This window comes from Hemiscyllium ocellatum, chromosome 22, assembly GCF_020745735.1.
Source record: "Hemiscyllium ocellatum isolate sHemOce1 chromosome 22, sHemOce1.pat.X.cur, whole genome shotgun sequence".
Classification (NCBI taxonomy): Eukaryota; Metazoa; Chordata; class Chondrichthyes; order Orectolobiformes; family Hemiscylliidae; genus Hemiscyllium; species Hemiscyllium ocellatum.
Window position 1 is genome coordinate 3,178,480 of NC_083422.1, and position 17,543 is coordinate 3,196,022.

A 17,543-nucleotide genomic window follows, 5' to 3' on the forward strand; every position below is an offset into this window, starting at 1 on the left:
GACATAAGGTTCAATATACGTTTTCATCTTCGGAATAAGTATGATTGATAAAAATAACTTTCCTTCATGTAATTAGGAATATATATCACTTCCACCATTACAATATGGCTGAGCATGTGATGTCCTCAAAGATAATAAATGTTGTATTGCTTTCATGCATTGTGGAGGATGCACATCATTCAGAACACCAGCTAATTAAGGATGTTGCTTTCTGATTTATTTTTTAAAAAAGCAATGAAGAAAAGGGGAAGAGAAGAAGAAACATACAATCTGTCTGATTACATCAGTAAGGAGGTAATGTACCTGTTCCACTTCATGTAATTTAGTTTCTTGTCTTGATGTCGTCCATATTGAAGGAAGCCATAATGTCTGTCTTAGTTCTTTCCACTGCAGCCCTTCCAGGATTCTGTCTCAGACTTAACCATATGGACCTCTTAGATGGCTGAGTTAAATATCTGTCACTGCTTTCACCCTTCATTGGGTGCATTTAATATAAAAGAATCATAGAGATACAGCATATTAACAAACGTTTAGACCATTTAGATCAGTGTTCCAGTGCTAGCTTAACAAGGCCATTGTTCTTGTAGAAACGCAAAGCGACAAGGAAGTCTGAAGTACAGACAGGAAATTCAGAACCGGTAAATCAGCATCTTTGGAGTGAGAAACCGTTAATGTGCACTTGGATGGTCTTTTATTTGACACTTCTTCATTTTCTTAGCCGGCCATCTTGTTAACTTTCTCAGTTTTTGTGAACTTGAATGGGGTCTCCAGCTGTGATGCTCTGTCTACTCTCTGGAATTCACTTCTTTCTGGGCTGTCCCTACTGTTTTTGTGGATGGTGGAAATTGTCAATCACATTGTAAATGGATTTACAATGAGATTGACATTGAATTTTCTTTTTTTTTAAAGAAGTTACACTGTGTATCTGTGGACATGGCACAAGGGACAGGCAATAAATGCCATTGCTGTGTCCCATGAATTTCTTAATTGAATTAGCCATATCTAACAATGCAAATGCCTCCATTTGTCTGTTTCCTTTCAGTTCACTATACACCTGTCTGTCAACTGGCGGCTTTTAACATTAAGTGGTTTTATTTTTTGGTGCTGGTTTCTTGTAGTTCTCACAAAGTTAATGATGTCTTCACCATGTAGGCTGTCTGTGTTAATCACGAGGGAACTGCGATTTTAGCAGAAGCTGTAACGTTTTGCCTATATCATCAATTATTGCTGATTACATGTTAAATGCATTGCTTATATTGTGATTCATTAAGATTCTTGCATCTTATCACATGTATATTTTAATTTCTCCACTGAGCATTCTTTCTCTTTTGATCATCAATGTCCTCACCATGTGGACTAAAATCCCTTTGGTGTAAATAGCAGCAACTGCAGTAATTTATTAGAATTTTACTAATAACTACGGGACTATTAGATCTGTCCATTTTTGTCGTTTTCTTTAATGTATTTTTGACCTCTTAAAAAGTACCATGCTGCTTAAATTGGCATTAACCCATTAGAAATTTTAAAAGCTTTCCACTCTTTTGTGGGAGGTGTATGCTTAAATGTCTCTTATATTTGCTTATTTTATTATTTTACACTGTAAAAGCAAGATCATAGAAACACAAGTGCAGAAAGAGTTTGTAGCAATAATTTAAAGAGCATCCCACCCAGATCCAGCCCCTTAGCCTGTCCCCATAATTTCTGTTGCTAATTCATGCAGTCTGCGCATCCTGGGACATTATGGGCAACGTAGCATGGCCATTCCACCTAAACTGCACATCTTTGGACAGTGGGAGAAAACTGGAGCACTTGGCAGAAACACACGCAGACGTAGGAAAAATGTGCAAACTGCACACGCAGTCACCCAAGTGTGGAATTGAACCTAGGTCACCGGAGCAGTGAGGCAGCAGTGCTAACCACTGAGCCATCGTGTTGCAAAAAAGCATTTAAGACTTGTCACAAATCCCTGCTGATTTTACTTTCGCTTTTTCTAGGACATTTTGTCAAGGGTCAAAAAGGCTAGAACAGATGAGGTAAGTTACTAAATTAATACTGTGTAGTGTTGTAATCATGGAGATAGAAGTAGAAACACTTGTAAATCTTGATATGATCAGGACAGAAGCTGTTTTTGTGCATTGCCGCTAGGGATGTCCTCTTGTTTGCATAATATTTGCAACACAGGTTTCTCAGTCCATCCGAGAAATTAAATGAAATAAACTGCTCGTACAAAATTTGGAGCCTAGCCTTGTAGCCCTTTTATTCTGAACATCAACTTAAGCCCTTTCCTTGCCCCATATTTAGTGATTTCTTAGGAATGCACATAATTTACATTTTGGAACAATGGATTATGTTTGGGTGGTGTGCTAATGTTTTCTGTGCTACTGGAGACCTACCAGTGCCCCCCAAATGAACATTCTTGGTCCATGGCAGTTTATTTCAAGAGGAGAACGTGGGAAAGCAGTAGAGAGAATTGACTTTCCAATTCTGCAAAGCAGAAACTAGATAAAAGTATGTCTGCTTTTATCTAGCATGGTCTTACACACTTGATGTGTAAGTTACTGGCTCAAGTGAGGGGTGTTGGTACTGAATGAAGAGATTTCTAGCTCATTATTACTGAGAGTTTTTAGGTGTGGTAGAGTAAAATATATTTTTCAATGACCCAACAGTGTGGCTTTATCTGATCAAGAATAGAGAAAATTAAGAGACCTCTGTGGCTTGCTGAATCTGTTCTGGGCCAAACTCATTTACTTCTGAGATGTAGCCCTCTGTGAAAATAGTTTGTAACTAGCTGAGGGATGGTGTAAATATTCACTAGTTGCATACCCATTTCACATATGTGATGTTAAACTGACATCCATATATAAGTCTGATTTCTGTCATTTTCTTTTACGTTTCCAATAAAGAATGGGGATGTAACAGCTCCCAAAAAGCTTGAAGCTGCAGATATTGAGAAAAGTCAAGATTCCAATTTTGCCATCAAAGACCGACTAGCCCAGACTGTGCGCCATAACTCTCAGCACCTCCTGGACCCAGTAAGGAAAGTGAATGGTCAAGCAGTTCCATATCAACAGCCCAAACTCTTCAAAGGAGGAGTAATGAGGTGCTACCAGGTGGAAGGAATGGAGTGGCTTCGGGTGAGTTGACTGCTGGTGTTTTTCTAATTTTGTGTTAACTGGCAATTGACCTGTTGCTTACTGGGGACACGAAAGGGCTATTGATCATTCACCAACAATGCTTCTGATAAACTCTGCATGGCCTCACAGCAGCCTGAATGTTATTGGGCAGGCCTTGTTCTGGTTACATTCTGTGTAGAAATGCAGACTTTAAAGTTACCATGTGCTTTTTAAAAAAAAACCAAAAGCATACCAAACAGTTTTTTTAAAAATAAAATGACCAAACATTGGCCAGCTGTGACCTTTGTTCAGATTCACTGGGATGGATTTGCAACAGGATATTCTGTCTTGGTGGTAACTGTCTGTTGTTGCTGTTAACATTCTACCTTTTTTGTTTAACTTACGAAGGCTTTGGCTTAATTTTAAATTGGGGTGTATGAAGTGATATCCAGCTTATAGGTGGTCTCTTTTTTTTTTGAGTTACTCCTGTCTGGAATAGTGATTGGTACAAAATGGATAAATACAAGCCACCTGGTATTGGAGTTCATGTACTGTTGCATTCCAAATCAGTTTGAGATGAAGATAGCTGCCCAGGATATCTTTGAAAATATTTGTGCTTTTTAAAAAACCATTTAACTGTCCAGCAAGGGTCTTAGTAGTTTGTGGTTCCCATACAGATCTGAGAGTTTCTCTTTGAATGTGATGAACTTGTTTAGCAGCTCAGTGAAGAATCCATGACACAGTTGAGGGAGAGGGATTGTAGGTTGCTTTGTCTCTGTCTCTGTCTTGCTCACTAGTTTCTTTCTCGTTGTGTCCCTCTGTCTTCCTTTTTCCACCTGCCAACTCTTCCCTTTCTCTCTATCAAAGGGATTTTGTCTTCTTTTCAAATATGTACAATAGCAAGAAATTAATACATTTTGCCTTGAAAATTTTACATAGCAGGGCAACTTGTTTGTGTATCCACTATCCCTGTCTCACTGTTCTTCACTATCTTCTGAAAGAATGTATGTAGTAGTATGTCTAAAATTACAATCCCTTTATTCAATATTACATTATTTTGACATTGCTTTTGGGTCTGTAAGGTTCAGTTAGACATTAAAGTTCGGAATAGAGAGACAGAATTTGCCTAAGTGAGATGTTGAGCCCAACAGGACACTATTTGCAGATGTTGAATTTGGAGTGTTTTGTGCCCTCATCAGCTTCCCCAACCGCAGGGTGATGATCAATGCATGCTGAAAGGTCTCTGGTACTGTACAGATGTGATCAGTCTGAAATGAAAATGGTAGTCTGAATAGCTGTTAAAGTTGAGCTGATCTGTCCTTGTGTGTATTTTCCTCAGAAAGCACTATTGAGATCGCAGGTGGAAAATTGCCTGATCTTTTCTGTTTTCCTGATCTATTCTCTTGTTTCTGTCAAGATCTTGGGATCAGTTTCCAGGGGTGGGAGAATTTCCCCACTATGACTCATTTGGCTAACCTGATAGACCAGCCAGTGAGCTTGACACTTTGGTTTTGTTGTATTACTGTTCATCTGTTGCACAGTGTGGTAGAAAAACTAAATATAATGAAGTTATATTTTAAGGTGAGTTTGTGTTGATACTTTGGAGGCATCCTAATGTAATTATTTTTCTGTTTCAGATGCTCTGGGAAAACGGTATTAATGGGATTCTGGCGGATGAGATGGGCCTGGGGAAGACTGTCCAGTGCATTGCTATGATAGCCATGATGGTGGATAGAGGAGTTCCAGGGCCTTTCTTTGTCTGTGGCCCTCTATCTACTCTCCCAAATTGGGTATCTGAGTTTAAGAGGTTCACACCAGAGGTGAGACTGACTGATCTCTAATAACCCCTTGTCTTGATGTGTATTTTGAGTGAATTTTAATGTTTACCTCTGTATCTCAGATTCCTGTGCTGCTTTATCATGGGAACCAGAAAGATCGTTTACAAAGTCTGCGTAAAATACATAAAAAACAAGGCTCTCTGCACATTTTACCAGTTGTTATCACTTCTTATGAAATAGCCATGAGGGACAGGAAGCACTTTCAGGTATGTAAGCAGCTGTTTCTTTAGTTGCATCAGATAATGTTCTGGTTATGTATCAAAAGGTCAAGGATTCTGGCTTACAGGACAAGTGCATAAAACACCTTTCATTAATGAGGCCTTTCTGTCAAAGTCCCCTCTTTATAAATTGATTTGTTACAAAGATAGTAGCAATTATGCAAAATGGAATCTCGGCTATGGAATAGACTTGAGATTTGATTGCTGAAACTAGTGAGCACGAATTGATGTTGGAGTGGGCACTTGTCTCTGTGGTTTCATTTCATTAAAATTGGTTAGTTATACAATTTTTGTTTATGTGCAGTATCGTTAGTTGGTTTTTGTTTAGTGTTACTGAGTATTGTGAAGTTTTCACTTGGGCGAGGAGCACATTTGGTCCCTTTAGTCTGCTCTGTAAGTCAGCTAGATCATGGCTGATCTTCTCACTCAACATCTGTACACTCTGTCATCCTTGTTGCCTTTATCTTAATTTCTTCTGGCAATACTTGGAATTTGTCATCTGATTCTGTGTAGTTATCTGATATAGTGCTTCAGTGACCACTCTGTTTGAACCTGGTGTGAAGATCAGCAGGTTCATCCATTTGTGTGCACTTTTCTAGCAGAAGTAATAGGCTGGTTTTCCAAGCTGTAAGTTTTGTTTATTATGCCTGAATAAATCAATGTCATTGACAAATTATTTTTGGCACTTTTAATGAATACCTTCAAAGTGAATTAACTTTTAAATCCAGATTGATTCAGACTTCTTAGTTCTTTTTTCATGAACAAATCCTGGGCAGAAGAAATATTCCAGTATTACTGCTGCCCAGATGACTCAACTGTATATTCCATTGGGTTGTGATGTCCTGAATCAAGCTGCTGTGAAGTCTGAGGTTGGTCATGAGTGGCCATTGTGTGAAATCTTGATTCCTATGGAACTGTGTTCTAGTAGGATTCAATGCCTGTCAGAAAAGGATGGGACGGATGACTTTATTTTATGTTTTCGTTGTGTTGATCCAAGTTGAAACTTCTCTATAACAATTGCATTTGGTTTTCATCAAATAGAATTGTCACTGGAAATACCTCATCGTGGATGAAGGCCACAGAATCAAGAACTTAAATTGTCGCCTTAGTCAGGAGTTGAAAAGGTTCAACACTGACAACAAACTGCTGTTGACTGGAACTCCCCTCCAGAATAACCTGGCTGAACTCTGGTCACTTCTCAACTTTCTACTGCCTGATGTATTTGATGACTTGAAAAGGTAACCACTGTGAATGGATTGGGTGCTTCACTGTTTTGAATTTACTTGATCTTTTCTGTCAAAGGCATCACCTACTGTAGCAGAGTTGTTAGTAAAAATCCCAAGATACTGGGATTGCCATAGGAATATGTGTTCCTTTATTTTAAGAAGGGAAAGACAATCTTGTACCATGCTGTCAAATTGCTGCTAAGCTTTAGGGCAGTAACTTCAGTTGTGATTTGTCATGTAGGTACGTAAGCCTGTTGGTGCAGTGGTTCTTCAAGACCTAGGCTGCTGGGATGATCAGAGGGCTTTCAACAAACATAAAAGTGGGGAAAAGGCTTGCTGTTTAATTCCAGATTTTCCACAGCATTTCACTTCCCCAGGCCAAATTCAAGAGTCCCATGAGTTGTGGTGAATTAGAAAAGTGAATGATGCAGTGGCCTTGTAGTTCTGTAATCAAATTGTAGTTTACACAAATGCACAAAGGTGAATGGAATTCAAAGATATGTTAATCTGGGAGTTGGCATTTGTGGACCTTTTAACAGGCTTCTCAACTGGACAGATCGATATCAACGTTTCTGTGTTGTACACTATGAACTTGTGACTTAATGATCAAAGTAATTCCTGAGCTGTACTGAGGGGAATGAAGTCTCCTGTTGACTTGAATTGTCTTAATCAAACTCCAAGTGGTCCTGAATTTGGCAGCACTTGATATTGTGGAAAGTAGTGGAAGCTTTGCCTTGCATTGTCCTCCTTCCTCTCCATTTACAACTCTTGTTTCTGACCAGTTTTTTATTTTTGTTGCCTCTTTTAATAGCTGTTCCTTTTGTCAGGTTTGCCTCTGTGAAGCTTTTGGAATATATTTGTATATGAAATTGCCATATAAGGTGTGGCTGTCGGAGTCCCACTCCAGTAGTTGAGCACAAATCAAGACTGGCACTTAAGTTCAGTACTGAGAGCAAGCTGAACTGTCAGAATGAGACATTAAACAAGCTCTGGTCTACCTTTTACAGAATGTTGTAAAGGTTCAATGGTGCTATTTAGAAGAAAGGTAGGAGAATTATCTCCAGCCAACATTTAAATCAATATCACAAACAAAATACTTGAATGTTATCACATTTGTGGTTGCTTGGTGTGTGCACAAATGTACTGCCACATTTCCTACCTTTCTAGGAACACTAACTCCGCTTCAGAAGAACTTCATTGACTGTACAGGACAATGGTTACACCAACGTTTGGAATAATGCATTCAGTTCTGGTCTCCCTGCTTAATGAAAGATGTTAAACTTGAAAAAGTTCAGAAAAGATTCACAGGGATGTTGCTAGGGTTTGAGATATAGGGCGACGCTGAACAGACTGGGGCTATTTTCCCTGGAGGAAAATAGCCCCAAAGAGGCAACTTTTTCACAGAGGGTGGTGCATGTATGGAATGAGCTCCCAGAGGGAGTGGTGGAGAGTGATGTAGTAACAGTTAAAAAATATCAGGATGGGTTTGTGAATAGGACAGGTTTAGAGGGATTTGGGCCCAATGTTATAAACTGGAACTAGACTAACTTTGGATATCTGGTTGGCATGGATGAGTTGGACCGAAGGGTCAGAGTTGTATAACATGGAAACAGATCCTCTGACTACAATGAGGTTTCAAAATCTGGTCATAAAAAGCATTCTGTAAATGGACATCTTTCAGCTGACAGGACCAGCTTTATAAATAGATAGTGACATCTTGAAAGAGTCCACATTACAGAAGACTAGGTGCTGGGGGTTTTAGGATACGCAAAGTTAGATAAATTCCAAGTCTCTCAGAAGCTAGAGAAGACGTTGTCGGGCCCTTAGCAGACATACTTGTAGCATTGATATTCATGGGTGAGGTACCAGAAGACTGGAGGATGACTAATTAAGCAAGACTGTAAGGAAAAGTCAGGAAACTACAGGCTGGTGGGCGTGATGTCTCTGGAAGGTAAGTTGTTGGAGAGGATTTTGAGATGATCATTTGGAAAGGCAAGGACTGATAAGGGACAATGTGGAAGTGCTGGTGTTGGACAGGAGTGGACAAAGTTAAGAATTATATAACACCAGGTTATAGTCCAACAGGTTTATTTGGAAGTACTAGCTTTTCAGAGTGCTGCTCTTTCATCCTGGGGCACGATCATAAGACACAGAATTTATTGCAAAAGATCACTGTGTCATGCAATTAAAACTATACATTGAACAAACCTAGATTGCTGTTAAGTCTTTCATCTTTCAGAACATTGCAGGTTTCGGTTCATTGATATATAAATCCCAGAATGTCTTTTAAGTCACATTTTCAGTAACTTCAGGTTTTATTTTTTAAAAAGGTGACATTTCAGCTCAGACAATGCATTAAAGGTAGGAGGTTAGAGTCTATCTGTGTCCTAATCTTGAGTCAGACTGGTTCTCTTTCCATTATGCAATTTATAACATGTTATATGGATTGACTATCTGCAGACTGTATGCTTTTAGAGTAAAAATAGAATGTACCTGCAAATGCTATTATGCAAATTCACCCAATAGACTTGTGTTTGCATGTGAGGGGGAGAGAGAGTGCCTGCTTGTTCGAATGAATGTGACGGAGTGTAAGCCTGTGAGAGGATGGTGTGTATGTGTGTGTACCTGTAGTGTTAGATGAACCCAAGGTCCTAGCCATTCTTGTTGGTACCAAACTTGGCTATCAGCCTCTGTTCAGCCACTCTGTATTGTTGTTTATCACGAAGTCTGCATTGGAGGCTGCGTTGGAGCACCTGGAGGAAACCCATGCAGGCACGGGGAGAATGTGCAAACTCTGCATAGTCAGTAGCCTGAGGCAGGAATTTAACCCAGGTCTCTGGCGCTATGAGGCAGCAGTGCTAACCACCGTGCCACCCAGTAAAACCAGTCTGACTTGAGATTGGGATACAGACAGACTCTAACCCCACACCTTTAATACATTGTCTGACCTAAGATGTCACCTTTTTGCATAAAACTTTAGTTTATCTTGGGAATGTGACTTAAAAGAAGTTCTAGGGTTTACATATTATTGAATCAAAACCTGCAACCCATTCTGAAGGATGAAAGACTTAACACAATCTAGGTTTGTTCAATATATCGCTTTAATTGTATGACACTGATCTTTTGCTATAAATTCTGTGTCTTATGACCCTGCCCCACTAGCTATCTGATGATGGAGCAGTGCTCTGAAAGCTAGTTCTTCCCAAATAAGCCTGTTAGTCTATAACCTGAGGTTGCAAACTTTTTAACTTTGATTGGGGATAGTCAGCATGGCTTTGTCTGAGCGAAACTTGATTGAGCATTTTTGAAGAGATGACCAATACTTACACAGTTAATGGTAGAATCCTGGGTAGTGTTGTTGTACAGGTATGTGGTTCCTTGAAAGTGGCATCACTTGTAGTCTCTGTGTGTCTCTGAACTCTTGTTATTATATTTTTAAAGGCCTCTCACTCGCCACCCGTACCATTACATGCAAATAGCCTCTCCTGGTCAACATTTGAATGATCTAGCCTAATACCATCAAAATTGGCTTTACTCCAATTTAAACTTTAAATTTTAGACCAGGTCTATGTTTTTCCATCGCTGTTTTAAAACTAATAGAATAATGGTTGCTGACCCCAAGATGCTCCCCCACTGTGACCAGTCATTTGCCCTGCCTCATTTCCCAAGCGAAAGTCAAGTTTTGTACCTTCCCTTAGTAGATGCATCCTGAATTTAAAAAAAAAATTCTTGTACACACGTAACAAGTTCCTCTCTATCCAAGCCCTTAATGCTATATGGCAGTCCAGTCTATGTTTGGAAAGTTAAATTCCCTTACCATTACAACCCTTTTATTCTTACAGATACCGGAGATCGCCTGATATTTGTTTCTCAATTTCCCACTGACTACTGTGAGGCCTGTAGTACAATCCCAATAATGTGATCATCCCTTTCCTATTTCTACCCATGTAACTCCACTGGACCTTCTTCCAGCAATATCCTCCTTAAATGCAGCCGTAATGTTACCCTTAATCAAAAATGCCACTCCCTTCCTCTCTTGCCCTCTTTCTTTCTATACCCTGTAACAAAGAAGCTGGCAGTCTGGTCACTCCCTGGGCCATATTTCTATAGTAGCTATGATATCTCTATTCCCAGCCAGCCCTGAGTTCATCTGTCTTACCTATCAGGTCTCTTGCATTTATTTCAATGCAGTTTTTTACCACATTCTCTGCCTTGCTTTTGCCTGCCTTGACTACTTAACTTGCTATACTTCTCTATTGTGGCAGACTAATCTCTTTACTGAGTAGCAGTAGCAAATCTCTGTGCCAGGATATTGGTCCCCTTTCAATTCAAGTGCAACCCATCCTTCTTACTTAGGTCTCTTCTGCCCTGGAAGGGATCTTAATGATCCAAAATGTGAATCCCTGCCCCCTGCACCAGTTCCTCAGCCACGCATTCATCTGCTCTATCCTCCTATTGCTACTCACAAGTACATGGCACTGGGAGTAATCCAAATGTTACTACCCTCAAGGACCTACTTTTTAACCCCCTGCCTAATTTCAGATATTCTCTATGCAGAGCCTTGTCTCTCTTTCTCTTCCTTTTGTTGTTGGTACCAACGAGTACAGTGACCTGCTAGTCACTCTCTCCCCTTTTTGACAATATTCTGCACCCTCTCCGAGACTTTCTTTCCTCTTGGCATCAGGAGAAAACACGCCATGCTGATGTCTGCCTGTAGGCCACAGAAATGTCCATCTGTGCCCCTGACTAGGGAATCCCCAATCACAATTGTTGGCTTTGAGGGATATGAGCCAAATAAGAACATATGACATAGGTACAGAAATTAGGCCATTAAGCTCATTGAGTCTGCTCTGCCATTCAGTCAAGGCTGATAGGCTTCTCAGCCCCATTCTCCTACTTTCTCCTCGTAACCCTTGATTCCCTTGATAATCAATAACCTACCTTTCTCCGTCTTAAATATATTCAATCACTTGGTCTCCACAGTCTCCTGTGGCAATGAATTCCATAGATTCATCACTCTCTGGATAAAGAGGTTCTCCTTATCTCTGTTCTGAAAGTTGTTCCCTTTACTTTAAGGCTATGCCATCAAGTCCTAGTCTGTCTTACAAGTGGAAACCTCTTCCCAGCATCTACCCTGTCCAAGCTGTTCAGTATTCTAGGTTTCAATTAGATTCCCCCCCACCTCCCCCAATCCTTCTAAACTCCGTGGAATATAAACCCACAGTCCTTATCATATGTTAAGCTTTTCATCCTGGGACCATTCTCACGAACCTCCTCTGAACACACTGCAGGGCCATTACATCCTTCCTGACGTATGGGGCCCAAAACTCTGGTCTGAACAAAGCCTCAGATGTACATCCCTGCTTTTATGTACAAATCCTTTCAAAATAAATGCCATCGTTGCATTTGCCTTCCTGACTTGACTCACCCTGCAAGTTTACCTTGAGAGAATCCTGGGCTAGAACTCCTAAGTCTCTTTGTACTTAAGACTTCTGAATTTTCTCCCCATTTAGAAATAGTCCATGGCTCTATTCTTCCTACCAAAGTGCATGTCCTCACACTGTCCCATGTTGTACTCTATCTGCCACTTATTTGTCTGCTCTCCTAACCTGTCCCAATTCCTTCTGCAGCCTCCCCACTGCCTCAATGCTACTTGTCCCTCTACCTATCTTTTTGTATCATCTGCAAACGTAGCCAGAATACCCTCCGTTCCTTCATCTGGATCATTAATGTACAAAGTGAAAAGATGTGGTCTCAACGCTGAGTCCTGCAGAACACCACTTGTCACCACCTGCCATCCTGAGAAGAGCCCTTTTATCCCCAGGCATTCTGCCAGGCAGCCAAGCTACACTCAATCTAGCATCTTGTCTCTAACACCATGGGCCCTTATCTTTCTTCTAGTCTCCTGTGTGGCACCTTATCAAAGGCCTTCTTGAAGTCCAGATAGTTAACATCCATTGGCTTTCCTTGGTCTAACCTGCTCGTTACTTCCTCAGAATTCTGGAAGATATGTCAAGCATGACCTCCCCTTGATGAAACCATGTTGATTTTGCCCTATTTTACCAAGTATTTAGCAATCTCAGCCATCACAATGGATTCCAGGATCTGACCCACGACAGAGGTTGGGTTATCTGCCTATAATTTTCCTTCTTTTGCCTTACTCACTTTTTAGACAGGGTTGTCATGTTAGTTATTTTCCAGTCTCCTCCTGATTCTAGTGATTCCTGACAGATCAGTACTCACACCTCCACTATCTCTTCAGCTATCTCCCTTAGAACTCTGGTGTAATCCATCTGGTCCAGGTGTTTTATCCACCTTCAGGCCATTCGGTTTTTCTAGCACCCTCTTCTTGGTGATGGCCACCATACTCCTCTGTGCCCCCTCACTCTTTTGAAATTTTGGGATATTGCTTATGATTTTCACTGTGAAGACTGACGTAAAGTAATCGTTCAGTTCCTCAGCCATTTCCTTGTTAGCTACTACTATTTCTCCTGCATCATTTTCCAGTGGTCTAATGTCCATTTTGCCTCTCTTTTGTAACAGTTTCTTTAGAAATATAGTCTTCCTTTTATATTACTGGCTAGCTTACCCTCATTTAATCTTCTCTATCCTTATTTCCTTTATTTGTTGCCCTCTGTTGGTCTTTGTTGACTAGTTTAGTTGAGGAAATCTGGTCGGTAGGGAAAAGTTGAGTTGAAGGATCTCTTTCCATGCTGTCTGACTTTGATTCAGGTGTCCATAATCGTCATGCGAGCTGATTTGTGAATAATGACGATGATCTGTTCCACAGAGGCCGCTCACTTCCAGAAAGTAGACCTATTTGTTCTTTCCATTGATGCTGCCTGACTGGTTGAGTGTTGCCAGTGTGTGTTTGTACTCTGGTTCACATCTGTCTTCCCCAGAATACTGCTGGGTTCAGCATTGTGTTCTCCGAAATGGTCCACCCCTTTCAATCATTGTTCTAAGTGTTACCCTCACCATGTAACTTTTATCCAACGAAATGCTAAATTAGATTTTTTTTAAGTTAGCAACAGTGATTCTGTGATTAGTTGAGATGTTCATTGCTTTGGGTGATGAACATTGAAATTAGGAACAGGTATAGTCCACTCAGCCCTTCAAGTCTGCTCCACCATTCATACAGTACCTGCGGTCTGGTAACAGGCCATTTGGCCCTACAAGTCCACACCAAACCTCAGAGTAACCCACCCTGACCTATTCCTCTACCATATTACTCGACATGATGTTCTTATATTTATATTTTTTTGTAATCGCTAATTGGACATGGGCATTGCTGGCTGGGTCAACATTTAGTGCCTGTCCCCAGCTGCCATTAAAAAGGCTGCAGTCCTTGTGCTGTAGGTAGATCCAAATGCATTAACCTACACAGCCTTGAACAATATGGGTTATTTAGCATGGCCAATTCATCTAACCTGCCCATCTTTGGATTGTGGGAGGAAACCGGAGGAAACCCACGGAGAGGCTGGGAGACTATGCAAACTCCACATAGACAGTCATCCAAAGTTGGAATCGAACCTGAGTCCTTGGTGCTGTGAGGCTGCAGTGCTAACTGCTGAACCACCATGCTACCCCATTCAATATGATAATGACTGATCCTTCACCTTCAATGTTTCCTCTCCATGCCTCTTGATGCTTTTAACATCTTAAAACTCTTTTCTTCCTTAAATATATTCAGTGGGCGGCACGGTGGCACAGTGGTTAGCACTGCTGCCTCACAGTGCCTGAGACCCGGGTTCAATTCCCAACTCAGGCGACTGACTGTGTGGAGTTTGCACGTTCTCCCCGTGTTTGCGTGGGTTTCCTCCGGATGCTCCGGTTTCCTCCCACAGTCCAAAAATGTGTGGGTCAGGTGAATTGGCCATGCTAAATTGCCGGTGTTAGGTAAGGGGTAAATGTAGGGGTATGGGTGGGTTGCGCTTCGGCGGGTCGGTGTGGACTTGTTGGGCCGAAGGGCCTGTTTCCACACTGTAAGTAATCTAATCTAATCTAATCTAAGTACCGTGGCTGCCATAGTTTTCTACAGTGGAGAATTCTTCAGGCTCACTATCTTTTTACGATTGAGAAAGATTTTCTCAGTCATAAATGGTCTATCCCATATCATGAGAACAAAGCCTCTGGGATAAATAAAACCTCAAAGATGTGCCAATTGCAATTTCCTTTCTGTTAGTTTATAATTTCCTTTAGGCCTGGCAAGAATTCCACAGGATGTTTTTGGAAGGAAAAGTTATGAATTCTTAGTTTGGCTCACTTAGCCAAATGCCAAGTGTGAAGAAACCGCAGGAAGTATTTTCTTAGTACCAACTGAATTCTTTGGCACAGATTTAACATTCCGTATTAATTTGTAATGTGTTAGAGTCAAGAAAAGGGTGTACAGATTTGCCAGTAAGAGCAGAACTGAAGATTAGGAGCAGGTTAGGTTTCTGCAAAGGAAGATCAAAAGGATAGAGAGGGAAAATCAAAATAAGAGAACAAGCTTGGGGGGAACATATCTACAGAAACTTTTATGATCAACTTGAACGTGAAGAAAGCAATATTAGTGAAGACAAATGTAGGTGCCTTACCATCATACATAAGGGAATTTATAATGGGGAACAAAGATGGCAAACCAGTTAAATACATATTGTGGTAACATCCCAAAAATGTTGAAAAATGCAGGGTCTAGTGATAGGAAGGACTGAAGAAAATTAATGTTAGAAGGGAAATGGTGTTGGGGAAATCGGGATTCAAGGTTGGACCTCAATTTAGGGACCATTCTTAAATCTATAGATTCTTGAAAGATGATGTCTATTGCACTCCCTATTTCCCAGGGCTACTTCCGTTAAGTACTCTGGGAGTTAGATTGATAAATTCTCAGGATTTAACCAAGTTTACTTTGTTTTTAGTAATTTTTTTTCCTTTGCATTCAAACTGTGTTTCCCAAAAGTTTGTTCTCGTATAGTTTCCCTGTCCCCTCATTTAATCCGTTTATTTTCCTTTGCTGAGGGCTAGACTACTCCTAATCCTCAGTTCTGTCTGCTCGTGTCAGCAAATTTGTACACCCTTTTAGAATCCCAACAGCGTGGGATAAGGCCATTCGGCCCAACAAGGCCACAGCAAGTCTCTGAAAAGTATCCCATACAGACTCTCTTCCCTACCCTACTCCTATAATTTTCATGGCTTAACCACCTGGAAGAAACTGGAACTTCGGAGGAAACCCATGCAGGCACAGGGAGAATATGCAAACTCCATACAGCCAAGGTTGGAATTGAACCCAGGCCCTGGTGCTTGTGAGGCAGCAGTGCTAACCACAGAGCCGCCATGCTGTCCTTTGAATCTAATACAGTCTAAATTCCCTCATTATCAATGGTCAGACCACCTTTCGTGTTTCATTTTTGTGCCAGATATGAATGAACAATTATATCATTCCTCTATTTGCGTGTGATGTGGTGAATGCGGGTATGGTTACAATGGTTTGAAAAACACTTTGGTTAGTATGTGAATAAGAAATGGTTTGGAGGGGTATGGGCCAGGTGCAGGTAGGTGGGGCTAGTTTAATTTGGGATTATGGTTGGCATGGACGATTTGGATCGAAAGATCTGTTTCCATGCTGTTTGATGGAGTGTATCTGCTGTTGTCAAAGGGTTTTCTGTACCTTGATGTTATGAAGGTATGTTAATCTCATACTTCGGTATATTATCATAATGTGTTTTTCCCCATCAAATTGTCTGCATTTAAACTAGTTTCCCACTTGGTGTTAAAACTCTGTACCAGTCACCAGAACCAGTTCAGTTAGTTTAACCTCTGGAAATCTGTCTAGAGAGTGAAGTGAGAATTGTCCTTCGTTGTTTTATGTATCAATTCACTGGTTCTTTTCTCATTAAAATAGCCAACTGTTGGTTCGACTTTAGAGCCTGATTCTCTGCATGCTTAATTATATTCATGCCTCTTGAGAGAAATAAGTTGTGACTTGATAACATTGGTATAGTAACTAATGTAATAGTTCTGTATTGCAATTCTTCAGTCTTGCTAATGTTTATTCAGATATCAGGCAGCTAAAGGGTGTTCTCCTGATTTTACAGCGGACCCAGACCCATTTATGGGAGGGACTGAAATTGAGAGAGGAGCAAAATAAATGTTTATGAACAAGTTTTGTGATAAACTCAATCTTTGTTTCTCCCCAGTTTTGAATCTTGGTTTGACATTACAAGCATCACTGAAAATGTTGAAGACATAGTTGCCAGTGAGCAGGAACAAAATATTCTGCACATGCTTCACCAGGTACACTTTTTTTTGTTTCTTTTTATGGAAATGTTCTTTCAAGAACATCACCCCCTACAAATGTGATTCTGATGTTTGTCTTTTGACATCTGTACTCCCCACCAATGTTGTTTTCCTGTCTGTGTCTCTTTGTGCACTTTAATGTTTTGTTCCATTGTGAAGCTGTTCATTTGCAGGATCTTTTGAATTTCTTTGAATGTACTGTAAGAGTTTTTGTCTGTATCTTTATCAGACATATTTTGCTACCAGTATGAAAATTTGAGTCCATTGGGTATTTTATTTTACCATCTTTGGGTCTGTCTGTATCTCTATCAGAATCTTTGAATTACACGTCCTTCCTTTTTGCAAAACCTTATTTTGCATTATAAGTGCTATGTTTGTATGTACAATGTAAAGTGCTTAATCTCTCTTGCAAATTTGTTCTAAGCATGTAGATATCAAGTTAAAATACTTTCAAAAGAGCTGAAAATGTGATGTTAGAGTTAAATTGAATTTTATCTATAGATCCCTGGTTAGACCACACTTGGAATATTGTGTTCAGTTCTTTCGCATAATTTATAGGAAAGTTGTGGAAGCTTTAGAGAGGATGCAGAGGAGACTTAGGGGCAGCACGGTGGCTCAGTGGTTAGCACTGCTGTCTCACAGCGACAGGGAAGTGGGTTCAATTCCAGCCTCGGGCGACTGTCTGTCTGTGTGGAATTTGCCCATCCTCCCAGTGAATGCATGGGTTTCCTCCGGTATCCTCCCACAGTCCAAAGATCGACTGTCCAAGGTCGGGTGAATTGGCCATGCTAAATTGCCCGTAGTGTTAGGTGCATTAGTCGGAAGGAAACGGGTCTGGGTGGGTTACTCTTCATGGGGTTGGTGTTGACT

At 40.6% G+C, this 17,543-nt stretch overlaps 1 protein-coding gene across 3 annotated transcripts in view; it reads left to right on the forward strand.

Annotated features, from left to right (window-relative positions):
- The window catches only part of hells (helicase, lymphoid specific), a 61,255-nt gene that overhangs the window by 15,856 nt on the left and 27,856 nt on the right, over window positions 1-17,543 (forward strand). For all 3 annotated transcript variants that reach the window (XM_060841838.1, XM_060841837.1, XM_060841839.1), the window contains 7 exons: window positions 233-294; window positions 1,995-2,033; window positions 2,904-3,134; window positions 4,751-4,933; window positions 5,014-5,157; window positions 6,211-6,407; window positions 16,574-16,670. In XM_060841838.1, coding sequence (XP_060697821.1) covers window positions 233-294; window positions 1,995-2,033; window positions 2,904-3,134; window positions 4,751-4,933; window positions 5,014-5,157; window positions 6,211-6,407; window positions 16,574-16,670 — 953 coding nt within the window. The remainder of the gene's footprint in view (window positions 1-232; window positions 295-1,994; window positions 2,034-2,903; window positions 3,135-4,750; window positions 4,934-5,013; window positions 5,158-6,210; window positions 6,408-16,573; window positions 16,671-17,543) is intronic.